The sequence below is a fragment of the Neolamprologus brichardi genome, chromosome 22, assembly GCF_056152115.1.
Source record: "Neolamprologus brichardi isolate AB-2024 chromosome 22, ASM5615211v1, whole genome shotgun sequence".
NCBI lineage: Eukaryota > Metazoa > Chordata > Actinopteri > Cichliformes > Cichlidae > Neolamprologus > Neolamprologus brichardi.
In genome coordinates this window covers 1,655,632-1,672,874 of record NC_142124.1, presented here as the reverse complement: position 1 = coordinate 1,672,874, position 17,243 = coordinate 1,655,632, and the positions used below count along the sequence as shown (strand labels likewise).

Genomic DNA, 17,243 nt, shown 5'->3' with positions numbered 1-17,243 from the left:
CTGCTGCTTCTATGTACTTACAGTTTGTAGAAGGCAGCGTCTAACAAAGCCGTGTTATTATAAACATACTGCAGCTGCTGAGTTAAAGCTTATTATCTCTGTGATAGAAAATATTAAAAACAAAACTTCTTTCAGTGTTTTATATTCATGTAACTGAACTTCAGATCTTGTTGAATGTTGTTTTCATTTGTACATAACTGACAGTTTGACGCCTCCTGACGTGTCAGAAGAACTGTGACCTTTCCTGTTTTACTTCCTCTTTGTTTCCTCTTCAAAGCTGTCGGACTTAAAGACACAGACAGACGGTGAAGCTGCTCAAATATCTTTCAGCTCAAAATGTCTACAGAAATTCAAAGTGTTGAAGATTTCAGGGTGAAATACAGCAGAGGGTCCCAAGAGGATGGAGGAGTGAGAGAGCAAAGTGAGGTGGACGTGTTAGATGATGGAGAGCAGCACCTTGACGTTGGCCTACAAGAAGCTGGTAAGCAGGAAATCATCAAAGTGACAAAACCAAAGAAAATGTTGATGATGAAAGTGTTGTTCAGTGTCTTTTAAAGCTCTGATATCCGATATTAAACCCCGATTCTTTTGTCCCCATGATAGAACAGAGAAAACCGACTCTGTTTGTTAAAATATTGATATTTCTTTTATTCAATCATCTTCTGGAAGAGAGAGACCTCTGCACAGCTCAAACGCCAGTTGCAAGAGCTCTCTAACATTAGAATCATAAACTGTGCTTCATATAGGTTTTATTTTGGTACTTTACACATCACACAGTCTCAAACATTGCTTATATGGCAAGTTCCTAATTTCAGTGTCTTAAATATTAATATGGCTGTGCACTAAAGCTTCCTGTTTTTCACTTAGTTTGTGAGTTAAAAGTGGCCTTGCTCTACAAGCCTTTATTAAAGTACATAAAACAATATAATGAGCAGATACACATTAAAAATATTTCTCTTAACACCGACCACTTTAAGACATGTTAGTGTTCGTGTCACATGTCCCCAGAATATGTTTCCAGTTTCAGTCCAAACTGGCACACAGATTATTTGTTGCACTGGGCCTGTTTACTCCCAGTTAGGAGCTCCGTTTCTAACCGTCTGACTGTTTCAGTGTCTGTGGCTTCAAGTCAAACTGGTTCAGCTGCTGCTCTGCTTTCAGGAAGAGGTCTGTGAGTGACAGAGAGAAGCAGCCAATAGGAGCAGCACAGCTCTTTCTGCTTCCTCTCCAAGTGTTAACATGACTGTAAATACAGCCAGATTGTCCACACAGTCATTGTTTTAAACATGTGTGAATGTCGAGTTTGTCCGACAATGTTGTGATTACAAAAATGCGTCTTTCAGAGGTGCAGAGCAGTAGCTTGGTATGCAGCTCCAGTGTGTTAGCAGCTTCCCCCTGTAGTTAATGCAGCACGTTTAAATCAGTAGGTCATAGTTGTTCTGTGGTCTGACAACAGGAACAGAAAGATGCAGATTCATTGTGAATTTTCCACAGTTCATGGTTGTTCCTCAGCATTACACTTTCCTCACAGCTCTGACCCGCGTGCAGATGATCATCATAGAAACTAATATTCTGGGACTCTCCTCCATATTTGTCCCTCAGGTTTCTACACTTCTTTCTACGTTCCCTCACGTCCATCAGGATAGTTTTGGTCATTTAGTCCTTATATTGAGAGGAGGATTGTTTTTCTCTCACTGATCTATTCAAAAGCTGCGACAAAGAAGTGGCCAGAAATGCATCGACCGATCACAACAGCTGGAATGGACTAATATTACTTTGTCCTTGTTTGAGTTCCTGTAACTTTTTAACAAACTCGACTAATTTGTTTGGTAAATCTGATTTACTTCATTTTTACTGGGATCATTCCTTCAGTGAGGATTAATAAAAAGCTCCAAAGTCTCTCATTAGTGCTTCATAAATGGACTTTTTGTTTTATCTTTGTAGATCTTCACACCGAGAAGAAGCTTCCAGCTGTGAGAAGAAGCTGGTTCAGAGCTTTTGAAGTGAACCTGGGAGTGCTGTATCTGCTGATTGTGGTGGGAATCATGACACGCTGTGAGCAATTTTATTCCAATATGTTAGATGTTTGATTTTAAACATTTGAAGTGAAATGATTTGATGCTGCAGACCTGATTGTGTTTAGTTCCTGTTCCCACACTGCTGTGTTTCTGCTACTTCACTGGAAAACACATAAACAGCAAACTTGTTACTGTAATGTTATTGTAGGGTCTACCTCACAACATAAAGCACCTTGAGGCTGTTGCTGTGATTTGGAGAAGTAAAACTGAATTGAATGATTAAGAAAACGTGTGTCCTCCAGTTGGACAAACCTCAAACACCTCATCTAAGTAGCACACAGGTGTAGTCCTAGTCAGGAGCTTTCAGTGTGGAGGAGCTCCAGCTCCTTCGGCCCTGCCCAGAAATTCTGTCTATTTGGCAAATCTGATTTATCTATTTATTTGCCAGTGATGCGAACCGAGGTCTGATCCTGGTTGTACAGGCAGCAGATAGCCGACAGCAATGGTGGGACTGATACATCAGACTCCTTAATCACCCCACACAGGCCCAGCCAAGGACGTGGTTAAGTGTCTTCTCTCCACAAAACACTTGCAGACTATATGGGTAAAGTCCTACACATCCTTGAGAGCATGAAGAATCCAGTGTTGCATGGAAACCACATTGTTGCTCTGAATTTGAGATTTCACAATTGGATGGACTGTCTCCTTCAATATTCTGACATAAACCTTCTTAGGGAGGCTGAGGAGTGTGATCTCCTGAAGTTTGAACCCACCAGCCCAGATTTACAAATCCAGAGGCAAAGTACCCGACTCTCATGTAATGTTGCAGAGGTGTGTTAACCAGGACGGCCCAACAACAAAGTATGAATGAAATGCATCAGTTTTTCTGCACAAAATGTAGAAATGAAAGGAAAAGTTAGTGAATGACATAAAAAGGGAAGAAGTGAAATATAAATTGTTGTTCATTTAAAGAGTGACTGAGACGTGGTTCAAACTTTCCACATCGACTGGATGAACCTCCACAGTTCAACAGTTTGTTTCTCTATAAGGCAACAGCAAGAAAACAAACTGTAACTGAGAAAATAACACTTCCTGGGTCGAACCAACTGTGACACTGAGGTGTGACTGTGTTTGTGCTTTTATGTGTGAACGTTCAACGTCTTTAGACAAAGAAGAGTTTATACATTTTCTGCTTTATGCAAACTCAGTTTGATATTTTCTCAAAAACTCAACAAAGTACACATATTGTACAACACAGAGTTTTATCTGTAGTTAAGAGAAACAATAAATGCAGTTAAGAAATTTTTATGCAAACCCTTTTATGACGTTAAGCTGATACAACCACAACCACAGGTCTGTTGACCACAGACTGACAGGAAATAAGCACAGACCAACATCCACACTGCTTTCTAACAGGACCACAGACTCAGAATCCTCCTTCAGTCCTGAAGGGCTCTTTCAGATGTGCTACACTGGGTCTAAGAGTGCTGTGCCTCCTGATGTTAGCTGGGATCATCATCCTGTCCATATGCTGTAAGATAAGATACAACCTCTGAACTTCTCCTGCAAATGAATGCATGACTGATACTGAATCCCAGCAGCCAACAAACATGCAGCTTCACAACCAGAACGTGTCCTTCTGCCACAGCAAATACAGGAAGTACATGAAGCCAACACAGAAGCAGCAAAAACTGCAGTTCCTTTAATGACCACTGGAGGCTGATGCTGAAAGCGAGTCAGTCCCCACAGACTCCCATGTTAAAATGAGCACCTTTGCTGCATTAAAAACATGTTTCCATTCAGGACCAAATGAGTTTTGGTCTCTAAGGATAGTTTCCTCTTCATAAAAACTGCACGGTGGCATTTTAAATGGAATTCTCTGATCAATAATATGAGCTGCTGTGTGGTACAGCCTGACCAACACGTTGGTTTTGCTGACTGAGCTTCTAGTATTTCATGAGTCTGTTACTTAGCACTGATTAGCAGGTGTGTGTCTGTGTGCATGATTCCTGGCTCATATCTTGTGTGTGTTGTGGAGGTGGAGTGAATGTTCTTGTTGTTCCTTCAAACTCTTCACTCAACACGGTGATTCTGTGATTATATCAACAAAGCAGACAGGCAGCAGCATCTGCTGCAGACTGATGCAGGTGCAGTCACACTATGTTAGACAGTGGCCGTCTGTCATTGTGCGACTAGTTAGTTCACTTGGTGTATTAAGCAGGTAGCTAACAAGCTAATGTTAGCTCCATTCATCTGCTGGGATATATCAATTAATCTTTTTTTATTACATCAAATCACATCAACAGTTGCCTCGAGGTTCTTTATATTATCAGGTAAAGACTCCACAAAAACAAAAACAACAACACAGAGAAAACTCCCAGCAGCTGCTGATGTTTGGATTTTAAGGTGGTTTGATTCTAGGTTTTAAATCAGTTGATTATTTTCAGCTGACCTTTATGCGGCTAGTTAGTTCACTTGGTGTATTAAGCAGGTAGCTAACAAGCTAATGTTAGCTCCATTCATCTCATAGGAAAATGAAAAACTTTATTTAAATCATTTTAAATTTTAAATCTTCGGTTTTGTTGCATTTCTAACCAGATATTTTGGTGAGTTTGGAAAACGAGCAGCTGAAGGGCGAGATGGAAGGTAAGAAACTATTAAAAACTGTCAGAGTTGGAGACGGATTTGAAAGGTAACTGATTTTACATTTTGAATCAGCTTCTTGTGTTAAGATAAAAAAAGAAACAAACCAAATTACAGCAGCTGACCTCCCAAACTAACATAAACAGGAGAAACTGTTCACAGTCAAAGGCAGCTCAGCCCTACAAACTCCTTCGAAGTGAAACAGGAAACACACAGTGAGAGCTGCACTTCCACAGGAAGTACCTGATCACATGGAAACACCTGTGATATGAGGAAGTGTTGATTCCCAGTGTTGTCTGTTCTTTCAAAGCATATAGATAACATCTCTGACTACAGGTGTAGAAATGCTGTTTGATTCTTCACCTTCTTCCTCCACACTGAAGCACAATTATTCTGAATCTTGTCAGTGGTTTTTGTTCACAGTTGATACGTATTTAGCTCATCAGATTTCCTGTAGTTCTAACACCTCCACCCACAGGACATGTTAAAGAACAATGGCTGCAAGTTTCTGACTCTTACTGATATTTGACAAAGCAGAGGAAGAAGATTGTTTCTGTTCAATGTTTCACTCATTTTATTTTATTTTATTTTGATTTCACTGAAATATTTCAGATGCTTTGAACAAGAGTGAATTCAACAAAATGAAGAACAGCCACACTGAGCTCCAGGATGAACTTCAAGGTAAGCAAACACCAAGTTCTTATATCACAGATATATTTGTAGAACATTTTAACTTAATTTGAATCTGTTTTTCTCTAAAGACACAAAAACCAACCTGACTCAGTTACAGAGCCGTTATGATGAACTGAGTAAAAACCACAGTCAGCTACAGGAAGAAGTGAAGAAGAAGATAGAAGGTAATAAAGTTTGAATAACTAATAGAAAACAACAACACAGAGAAAACTCCCAGCAGCTGCTGATGTTTGGATTTTAAGGTGGTTTGATTCTATGTTTTAAATCAGTTGATGACCTTCAGCTGACCTTTAGGTCCTGGTGGAGCTGTGACAGACTTAATGCTGAATCAGGAGAAACATCACAAATCTGTGATGTGAGAACAGAGACGCCTGCAAAAGGACGTCTGAAAGCAGGAAAAACTGTAACAGGAGTTCCTGGAAGCTGCAGGAAGAAACATTTATTAATTATAAATAAGCAGAAAGAGGAAGTGTTGAAGCCTCAGAGCAGCTTTGACTGAATGTAAAAAGACATATTTTCAGTGAGAACAGGCACATGTCACATGAGTCAGAATCTATTCTTTCAAAGCATATAGATAACATCTCTGACTACAGGTGTAGAAATGCTGTTTGATTCTTCACCTTCTTCCTCCACACTGAAGCACAATTATTCTGAATCTTGTCAGTGGTTTTTGTTCACAGTTGATACGTATTTAGCTCATCAGATTTCCTGTAGTTCTAACACCTCCACCCACAGGACATGTTAAAGAACAATGGCTGCAAGTTTCTGACTCTTATTGATATTTGACAAAGCAGAGGAAGAAGATTATTTCTGTTCAATGTTTCACTCATTTTATTTTATTTTATTTTGATTTCACTGAAATATTTCAGATGCTTTGAACAAGAGTGAATTCAACAAACTTCAAATCAAACATGAAGAATTTAAGACTAAATACAACAAACTGAACCACAGTTACAACGAGCTACAGACTGAACATCAAGGTAAGAAAGTATTTAAAATTAACAAGAAAATACTACTGTCAGATAAAATTTATATTTACATTTATTAACATGTTTTTTTCTATAGAGAGAAAACGACCCAACAGTCAGTTTCACTCATTTTATTTTATTTTATTTTGATTTCACTGAAATATTTCAGATGCTTTGAACAAGAGTGAATTCAACAAAATGAAGAACAGCCACACTGAGGATGAACTTCAAGGTAAGCAAACACCAAGTTCTTATATCACAGATATATTTGTAGAACATTTTAACTTAATTTGAATCTGTTTTTCTCTAAAGACACAAAAACCAACCTGACTCAGTTGCAGAGCCGTTATGATGAACTGAGTAAAAACCACAGTCAGCTACAGGAAGAAGTGAAGAAGCTGAAGAAGATGATAGAAGGTAATAAAGTTTGAATAACTAATAGAAAACATCAGTGTTACACAGTGATAACCTGATTGTGTCTTTGTTTTGAATCCTAAATGTTTGATGCTGTGTAACAGTTTCTCTGTATAAATGTAAGTTTCAGTTAATTATGAATAAGAGAGAAAACCTGAGTTTAAATGAAGTATTTACAGGTGTCAAGAGATTTATTCTAAAGACACTTCTTCAGCTAAGAATCTAAAGGTAGAAACACACAGACGCTGCAGTTTTTACTTGCAAGGGCGATCACAGAACGCTCACACCAGAGTGGGGGCCCTGTGATGTGCGCTCGGTCTCCTGCACCTGCCTTTATTTATATACAAAAGTAATACAACAGTGAATACGTCTATTCATTAACAGAGGAATGTTAGTATGTAGGGAGTGAAGATAAAAGTGGTTCAGGTGTATGTGTGTGTGTGTTATTCTGAAGGACGTTGCCCCTCTTCTTGAAGATAAGAGCATCCAGCTCCCTCTTCCTGGCAGGAGTGAAATGATAACAGCTTGCTCAGCTATTATCACTGTGAGAAAGAATTTATAAAGCAAGTCTTGATTTCAACACAAGTCATAAAAGGGTCATCATGCAGTATTCTATAATATGCAAACTTATATCACTAAAAGATTATACTGACTACTAAGTACAATTTTCTATTGACATTCCCACCTGTTGTTCACGTATAATTTTGAAGTGAGATATCAGTATGTAACATCTTGTCGTACATTTTCTGTCACATCATCATTAATCACGCAAAATCTTCAAGTTCCAACAGATCAGGGTCATCATCATCATCATTTGTCACGGCTATGTATGCAGCAACAGTGGAAACAATTATGCGATTAATCATGAGCTTTAAACATGGCAATATACATGTTGCAAAGACACAAAGTAAAAGTAAGAATATCCCAACGCCGATGAGCAGTCTCTTTAGCACCTGTACCCAGGAGGCAGTGTAAAGCCAAGAAAACCAGTCACTTGTATCACTTACATAGTCCTGATTTTGGGCCTGCTGGATCTGTCTCAAAGCGTTTAGTGCGTCAGTCATGTTTGATGAGTGTACATTGTCTGGTATGTAAGTGCAGCAGGTGTTGTTGAAGAGGACACAAAGTCCCCCTTTCTCTGCTAGTATCATGTCCAAAGCTACTCGATGTTGCATCACTGCGATCCGTAATGCATTGATTTCCTGATTCTGCTGTTCGTTGATCTTGCACGAAGCATTCAAGAAGAGTCCAAAGCGGTAGTCCAGAGTTTCGAACCTCAGCATGTTTTTTCCGGTTCCCACCCAGGGGAACAATGTGTGGAGTACATTCCGTCCAGTAGTCCACAGTTTGAATTCCTTGGGTATGTCGCTTCCCCATATCGGGTCATGTGGTTGAAGTTTAGGGAACATTGATCTTCTTTTCCAGCGTGCTGTAGAAGTGGTGTTTACTGCGGTCATCTTCTCCAGGTCACTAGTCGGAGCCCAAACGCCATGACACTTGAACCCAGTTGGTGTCTTGGCAGTCACTGTGTCTGTTTCTGCTGCGAAGGATCCTCGTATATCTGTGACCTCGTCCGGTGTCTGTTCCTTCCCCTGTAAGAGACAGATAACCAAAACACCTCTCTTCCTAGCCCTAATAATCTAATATTGTTATCCATTGTTCCTCTAGTGATTCAAAATCGGTTTAGCACACTTGACCAGTAACTTATTCTAATCAGAATTTATGTGTGTGTAAGCGTGTTTGCATTTAGCCCTCTGCACTCAAGGCATTTCCTACATTTTATCAGTCCGGAAGAACGAAGTCATATAACCCTTGTTTGATGTTAAAACTCAATTTCCCCGCCCTTTTTGACACATTCCCATGTGTCAATTCAACGGAGCTAGAAAATTAAAAGAAAAGGTTAGTGACCTCATAGCTCAGAAAGTATCAGACTTTCTTCCATCCAGTGTCGTTGCTCCAGTCCTGTCATCCTGTGCCAGGGAATAAAATCAATTTAATTGTCATGTTAGATCTGTTCAACTCCTGGCTCCGCCCAGAGCCTGCGTCCGCAGAATTGCCTAGAGACAAAACCTGTATTAGTATGAACTTCACACATAAAAACGCCTGTTTTAACTTTTATTTCCAATCTGTTAATTAGAGTGCTTAAACATCAAATAGACTGAGTCTATAACAGGTCAATCAGCTGTAAATGTGGCCAATTATCAATCTATTACCAATCCATAACAAAAGATAGCTTTTATTTTATGCTTGCTTTTAGTCTACCACTCACCCAGAGGATCTCCAACCCCAGAAAATTCCTTCTCCTCATTTAATGAGTCTGTCCTCCTTCCATGCCCTGGTAACTGGTCCATCCAGAGCCATATCATCTTAGAATATACATACAACAAGCCAAACCACACCTTGGTCACACCAACCCTTTTGGTGGCGAAAAACTGTTGGTGTGGTCAAGTTAGTGCTGTAAAACAAAAGCTCAGGACAGAACAGTTATCAGTCATGTGCTTCATACAGAATTTGCATATATTTGATTTCATATCGATCCTCTGAGTGTAATGGTACATTTTAATTTTAATTTATCAAAGCTAAACACAATAATTTTTCTTTATTTTGCTCTTGTTCTTGTGCAGCACCACATCTCAGCACATGCCCCTGTCGGTTCTATTCTACTTTTAAATTGCTGACTATTTCAAGAAAGAACCTAAATGACGGGGACCAGTGTTTATTGTTACATATCTCCATTTTGAATGTGACAAGTCTACCATTTCCCTGTTATTCATAGGTATTGTTAAAGTTTTGGCTTTTGCCTCTATAAAAGTTAATTGATTCTTTACAGTGGCCTGCTATGGTTAATAATAACATGTTCAGTCATGAGTGAAATCAAAGCTTTTCTTCACTTTAGCATTTAACATTCCCAACAATATAATGTGATACATTAATCGAAACACAGCTAATAAAACACAATTTTCTTAATGCAAACATCAGTAACTCAAAATTAGCAACCAAAGGGTTAAGTCTGCAGTTCACACTCTCATGTGAAGCTACAGCCTCCCCCTCTGCTCTCTCTTATCCTCCTGCTCCTGCAAAAACAAAACAAAGTGAGACAAAACATCCACCCTTCTTTTACAGGCTGGGTGAATTGTTTGTGGGCATTTACTAATCCTAAAGGTACCGTTTTTGTCTCAGTATCAAGTCAGTTAAAACTTGTAGTCGTCAGTCCATCACAGTCCAGTCACATGCATACATTCACACACATTCATACCAGATATTGCTGATAATGGAGTCTCACACACAACCTATTCGAGCCTCCATCACCAGCAAGATGACGTCATCATTTTAAAGGAAAACAGTTCCTTGTTTTTTGGACTGGATTGACTCGCTGCAATCCTTTTAGGCTCAGGACTTATCATGTGATCAATGTCCCATATAAGTGAATTTCTCCCAAGCCCATTATAATCATGGAGAAAAATACTTTGCGACTGTTTTCAGTAAGAATGTTTTATAGCGCTTTAAAGTTCAATCTCTCAGGCCTGGATTAAAGAGCTGATTTGTTAAATCAGGGACTCACAAAATACCAAAATATCACCACCGGTGGATCACTCCTCTCAGATGTTCTTATTTCAGTGCACTGTAACAAAAGCAAAAACAAACGTAACCAATAAAATACTCATATAATAACAAATACTGGGGCCCGTTGCAAACATGTCCAAGCATAAAACCATCTTTCTCTCTCTTAGAGAGAGAAAACAATCCAAACCTCACTGATAAAATCAACCTAGTGTTAAGCAAAACCCAAAAATCTACCAAAACTTCACCAGAAAGTTTTTTTTCTCCCTCCCGGGACAATATTGTGTAGGAATACAGGTACCGTAACTCCTTTTTGCACTTTTTTTTTTTTTTTTTCTCACACTGGAAACCAGAATACCTAGAGAGAAACCACTGCAAACTAGCCAGACTTTTTTTTTTTTTTTCCGTGTGTTCCTCCATCAATTAAATCTCAATCACAAAAATGTGGCGCTCCGAAATAAGGCTCACACCGTTAATTCATCATTTTCACTCTGTACCACTGCTCCTTATCAGGCTGTGTGAAGCACAGTAAACAATTCAGTCGAGACCTTGAGCCATAAACAGACATCACTCACAGACATTGTTTTCATAACCAAACTGCTCTAGACCCTGTCCCCTAAATCTACACAAATGCCCTCTGGGTGACATGAAATACATTTAACCAATAAACAATCAATGGCTTCTTGTTGTTGTAACAGATTCTGTATTTGGACGTTTGTGTGCAGCATTTTGCGTATCAGCATAGCATTTGTTAGTAAAGCATTCTTCATTGCATCAGCGTGTGTGTGTATCACTCTTCATTGCACAAACATGTGTATGTGTATGTGTGTGTGTGTGTGTGTGTGTGTGGATCACTTCTCAGTGAATTGAATCAGCATTTCGATTTGTGTGTGTGTGTGTCATTTCTCAGTCAATCAACGAGTGCATATGTGTTCATATGTATGTTTCTCTTGATTCTGAGTCAGTGTATGTAGATGTGTGTGCTTGTGTGTGTTTGTGTTCATCACTTTCCTGTTCTGGTGTTCTGGGTAAACCAGGGCCTGAAGCGCTCTCTGGGGTCCTGCCCTCCCCCTTTTCAATCCGTTTGGGTCCATTGGTGCTGCTGCCCAAAGTTCTGTCCATACTGGTTCTGGCCCCAATTGAGGCAGTCCTTTTCTCCACTGTCCTGCATCTTTTCCTTGTCCCTCTCCTCCTTAACTTGACCCTTTTGCTTCTGTAGCTCCTTCAGGGTTTGCTCCTGCTGTTGGAGCTTCTCGTCAGATTTGGCAACCTCCTGCTCCAGCAAGCTCCGGCCTGATTTCAAGTCCTGTATCTGGGACTCTAAGCCTGACGGATGGGTTTGATTAGCAGCCAGCTCCTCCTGAGCCATGCTCAGTTTCTGCTCTGATGTCTTGAGCTCTTACTGAGGGCAGAAACCTCAGAGTCTTTTCCATACACATCAGATTGCTGCAGCTCTGCTGTCCGGCTCTTCTCAGAGGTCAGCTCCTGACCGACCCCCGACACCTGTGCCTTCAGCTTATGTTCTTCTGGTGCTTTTGTCCAATCTGAGGTGCCTTCTGACCTCAGTTACTCCTCGTGTCTCTGGCACGCCCTTTTTACTGCCCGATCATCCGTGTTGGTCCGTCACTGTCCTGCACAGTTTTAATGCAGAGTTGTTAAGGTCAGCATTCTTTTGCTCGGCCTCACTTTTCATCCGGGCTTAATAGGCGTCTCGTCACAGCTCTGTCAGCTGAAGCCGTCTGGAAATCTCCCCCGTGTAGTGAAACGGGCCTTGGATTTAACGTTCTCCGTCTCCGCTGCATGAGATCGTTTTCCTGCAGCACTGTTGACATTCTCAGGTTGTTGTTGTGGGTCCAGCTGCTGTAGCATTTGGTCAGGGTCACATCAAAGATGGTAGAAGGGAGAGCAAAGATGGTAGAGGGGAGAGCAGGAGTCCAGGTCAGCCTCGGCTTTCAGGGCCGACGAACAGGAAAATGATGTTGTTTTGGCTGTGTTATTCAGAGAGGGGAGAAACACCAGGTCAGGCCCTGTGTCAGCCTTCTCTCCCCCTTTTTTGTTTTTTCTCACCATATAATCAACTCATAACTCACCAAGTTGACAGGACAACACAGGTACATGTTAAAATTCTTAAGATCATGTTTAAAAGCCCAAAAAAGGAATTTTATTTCATTCAGTAATCACTTGTATTAATCAATCAGAGGAAAACATCTCACAATTGGACTCTTTTAACCACTAAATTTGTTGTTTCATCACTGGTTGGTCATACCAGTGTCTTTGTTTTTGAAGTCAAGTTGTTGTCCTGCAACCCAGAGAGTTTATTTGTTAGTAGTGGATAAACTTTATCATTTAACATCAGGTGTATGTTAAGTTTCGCTGCTTTAACCTTGCTGGAAAATCTTCACGTGTTCATGAATGTAAGCTGTTTCTTCATTGCGTGTGTGTGCGTTTGTAGGTGGGATATTTTAACTTTTTTTTCTCAAACGAAGCGTTTCTCTAACACATGCCTTTTTCATACATTTCTCTGGTTGTGTGTGTTTTTATTTTGTTTCCCAAATTTTGATTCCCCACCTTAAATAACAACATTCCATGTCTTCAGCCAGGAATTAGAGCTTGCTTGTGAGATTCAGGGACACATGGTGTCAACAACAATCCAGCCAAAAACTTGCCTGAAAATTTCCAGTGATGGTAACCGATAACTGGAGGAGAAGATGTCCTTTAAGCTTCTTTTCAGGGTGGGGACAAAGTGAGAGGTCAAGCTGTAAAATTTTTAGCCAGAGCTGGGCCTGTCTATCGTCCCAATTCTGTTAATCTATCCTTTTGCCGCTGTACTCAGGTTTCCAGGTTGAGAGAAATCCACCTGTATTAACAAACTAAAACATTCATTTACTATTTCTTTTCTGAAAACATCCATTCGCTTCATCTGCCTAGATTTTACTCTCTCTCTTGGTGCATACTTCACACAGTCAGGCAGTTACCTTTTATGGGCATGCAGATTTCCGTCACACACACCCACACAGCTACTCACCCCCAGCAGCTGCAAAGCCGTCTTCACGTCCTCTATCCACACTCTCTTATTTTATATTATATTATTTAATTTAGCCTTTTGTTTATTCCACTTTATTCCTCTTGTATTTATATGTACTCAGTTGGGTCTGTATCCGGCCCTTTTTAAACTTTGATCTCTGATCTTTTACTTGATGAGGGATTATTATGTTCTTCCTAGTCTGAACTGCTTCTTTGTTTCTTACAGTCACGTACAAAATGTCCCTCTTTTCCACACCTCCAGCATGTAGTGCTAAAGCCACTTTTTTGGTGTGTGTGTGTAGGTCTACCTCTACCTCTTGCTGTTCTACTATGCATTTCTCTGTCTTTCTTTTGGATTAGTCCTGCTCTGGTTTGTTGTTTTTCTAAACATTTATCATCAGGTGTTAATTTTGCTTGTTTATTCTCCATTTTCAAAGATTTTGCTGGGCCGTCACTGGCACGCTTGACTTCAGAGTGGTTTACTGATATGGCCTTCGACTTCACCCTAAAGGTGAAGCGGTATCAGTTTTATGAGATGAAACTCAACCGTTCTCCTTTGTCACCAGTACGTGAGCCTCAAGCAAAGAAAACAAAAATAGAAGTAGTTCAGCAGCGTATTGTGCTGTAAAATCAACTTACTTCCAGACACATACACACACATAGACATTTGCGCGCTAATTTGTCACGAAGTACTTAACGGTTACCTCTAAAACCAGTCTAAACACAGTTCCTTTTGGCGAACTTAAACCTATTTTATCACGTGTCTTTAAACCTTTGCGGCCGTTTTATATACCAAAATAGTGTTTCTCACCCTCAGACTTCTCACTGGTGGTTCGGGTTGTCAGACTGAATCCCACTGCCGTGGACCAGACTAAAAACACCAGCCTGGACCCAGATTTAATGTCCCAGGTCTTTCGGCCTCGTCTAAGAGGGCTGTGCACAGACTTTCGGTGCTGGCTTCCCACGGCGTCAGGAATCAGTGCTGGATCGTGGAACAGAGTCACAGATAACAGTTCTGATGTTTCTGCTCCGGCTTCGAAGGACCAAAATAAATGTCAAGAGATTTATTCTAAAGACACTTCTTCAGCTAAGAATCTAAAGGTAGAAACACACAGACGCTGCAGTTTTTACTTGCAAGGGCTATCACAGAACGCTCACACCAGAGTGGGGGCCCTGTGATGTGCGCTCGGTCTCCTGCACCTGCCTTTATTTATATACAAAAGTAATACAACAGTGAATACGTCTATTCATTAACAGAGGAATGTTAGTATGTAGGGAGTGAAGATAAAAGTGGTTCAGGTGTATGTGTGTGTGTGTTATTCTGAAGGACGTTGCCCCTCTTCTTGAAGATAAGAGCATCCAGCTCCCTCTTCCTGGCAGGAGTGAAATGATAACAGCTTGCTCAGCTATTATCACTGTGAGAAAGAATTTATAAAGCAAGTCTTGATTTCAACACAAGTCATAAAAGGGTCATCATGCAGTATTCTATAATATGCAAACTTATATCACTAAAAGATTATACTGACTACTAAGTACAATTTTCTATTGACAACAGGGAAAATGACAGGGACCAAAGATTAATGTGATACAACATGACACAAAGTCTGTCTTTAAAACATGTGTTTGACTTTAAGGGAAGTGTCCAGAAGGATGGACGAGATTTGGATGCAGCTGTTACTTTAAATCCAGTGAGAGTAAAACTTGGTCTGACAGCAGGAGAGACTGTCAGGATAAAGGAGCTGATCTGGTGATGATAAACAGCAAAGAGGAACAGGTGGGTGTGTTTGTTCATGTCTGTGTGATCTTTGATGGAGCTGACAGTCATCTGTTACTTGTGTTTTTGACCTGCTGTCAGTCTGTGACCTGCTTCCTGTTTCCACTCTGATGGATTTCTCTCTGATTTCTGCACAATGGAAGAAAAGTTTCATCACATTTATTCTTCCTTCAGACATATTCACAAGATGATGTCACTACAACAGAAGTGCTGAATTATGACTGGAGACAATATTTGTGTCTCTTCTCAAACAGGAATTTGTCAATGAACTGAACATGAGAGGACACTCTTGGATTGGTCTGAGAACCAAACAGACATCAGGAGGATATGAATGGGAATGGGTGGACGGATCAGCGCTGACAGAAACGTGAGACATTAGTTTGTTTCTATTCCAGAGTTATTATTTAGAAGTGAAACATTGATGTTTTGGAAGATAGATCAGCAATACATGAGTTGAGCTATTTTCCAACAGCCCCACAAACTGAATGTAAAGAAAAGCAGAAATCCTCCTTTGAATGAACAGCTGTGCTTGAAATCTCTTCATCTGCAGTCTGTGATGACGTTCAGTTACAACAAGTCAGTTTGAAGAAATCAGGATTGAAACATGTTCAAAGCAGCGACCGACACATTTCACTTTGTTCAATTTGTCTTCATGTTTTTTGTGCTGTAATGTTTCTTTTCTCACAGAACAAAAACTGTTTCAGAGAATTCCTGTCTCTTCTTCTTTGGTGTTTGTAAAACTTCAGAACATATGAAGGAAGAAGCTTCAGTAAATATGACCTGATAGACACACATTTCAAAGTGATGTCTGTAAACAGCTGACAAAACAGTTTCAAACAGCAGAAAGTCAGCTCTGACTTCTTTTTATTCTCCATTTTTACAGCAGTAACATTTCATATTCATCAAAGCTTGAAAGCTGTTTTAGTGTGCATGATGATTCTCAGAGAAAAGTCTAAAGGAGGGAAAGTGGGCGAGAAACCTGGGAAAGAAATACAGGAAATATTGGAAATATTCCAAAAGAGACTCATATTTATATGAATGTGACAATAGTTATGAGTTTAGTCCAGTTTCATATCAGATTTCATCTCTCTGACAGGTTCTGGAGAAAAGGACATGGGAATCCCGAATATGATATCTATGGGAATCCCGAATATGGTTACCGTGGATTCTGCTGTGACGATGATGGGAGATGGATACAGTTCAGTTCTTCTACCCCAGTGACCTTCATCTGTGAGAAATGAGTTTGGTGCTTTGATGTAAATGTTTGAATAATCCAACCAAAGACACCTCACTATGAAATGTCCTGCATGAGCCTCAGACTCAGCTTACAGTTTTTACTTGTTCATTCTGCATCATATATTGATTACATATATTGTCCCTCTGTGCTCTGTGCTGTACAGTAAGGTTGGAAGTCATCCACACAAAACCTTGAAGTACTTCATTACTCTGTAGTTCCAGCAAATTGTTCTAATAAAAGTCAAAGTGCAGCTTGTCTTTACTTTGGTTTACTTGGTTTATTCATCAGTCTGTTGGTCCTAAAACTTCAGTAAATGTCTTCTTCAGTTTCTCTCAAACAGCTGAAAGTAGCTGCTTCTTACTTTTAGCTACAAATCAGGAACCAAGAGACTGAAACCAGCACAAATTCAGTTTGTCAAACTTACAACGTGTGAATAAGTGAAGATGAATCCGTTTAAAACAGCTTTCCTTCTTCTTCTTCACTTACATCAAAACACAACTTTACCTTCCTGCTTAGTTTGCAGCAAGCTGCCTGCACAGCGTTAACACACTGAAGGTCAAAGTTCATTTCAGAATGACAGAAAGGAAAAGTCCAGAAACAACAACCCTCACAGTGGACACGGTTAAAGTCTGTTGATTTAAAAAAAAATTTTTTTAGGGGGCCTAGAACTGAGCCCTGTGGGACACCCCACAAGAGAATAGCAGAGGACGACACATGGTCACAGAGACAGACACAAAAGGTTCACAGAGTCAAGTTCTTCTCTTTCAAGGCTCTATTTTTCACCAGAGCTACAGTATCCAGAGTCGTACGTAGTGAAGAGTCAAAGTTATTAACAAGATAATCGACCTCTGTTGGAGTAGCGTTCAGATAGCTGCTCTGCTCTATGAGCATTGAAGATGATAACAGTGGGT

General features: G+C 40.1%; 2 protein-coding genes across 2 annotated transcripts; one reads left to right on the top strand and one right to left on the bottom strand.

Annotated features, from left to right (window-relative positions):
* Window positions 1–336: 336 nt before the first annotated feature.
* On the top strand, window positions 337–16,587 carry LOC148096554 (uncharacterized). Its single transcript, XM_087834595.1, has 8 exons — window positions 337–481; window positions 1,945–2,055; window positions 4,617–4,664; window positions 5,274–5,342; window positions 5,423–5,526; window positions 14,961–15,095; window positions 15,350–15,462; window positions 16,192–16,587. The coding sequence occupies exons 1-8, from the start codon at window positions 337–339 to the stop codon at window positions 16,334–16,336; spliced, it is 870 nt and encodes a 289-aa protein (XP_087690721.1). The 3' UTR covers window positions 16,337–16,587.
* Window positions 7,501–9,044, bottom strand: LOC148096555 (syncytin-2-like). The gene is made up of 2 exons (XM_087835442.1): window positions 9,006–9,044; window positions 7,501–8,328 (listed from the first exon to the last, which is right to left on the bottom strand). Exons 1-2 carry the CDS (start codon window positions 9,042–9,044, stop codon window positions 7,501–7,503), a joined length of 867 nt encoding a protein of 288 aa, XP_087691568.1.
* Window positions 16,588–17,243: the final 656 nt, after the last annotated feature.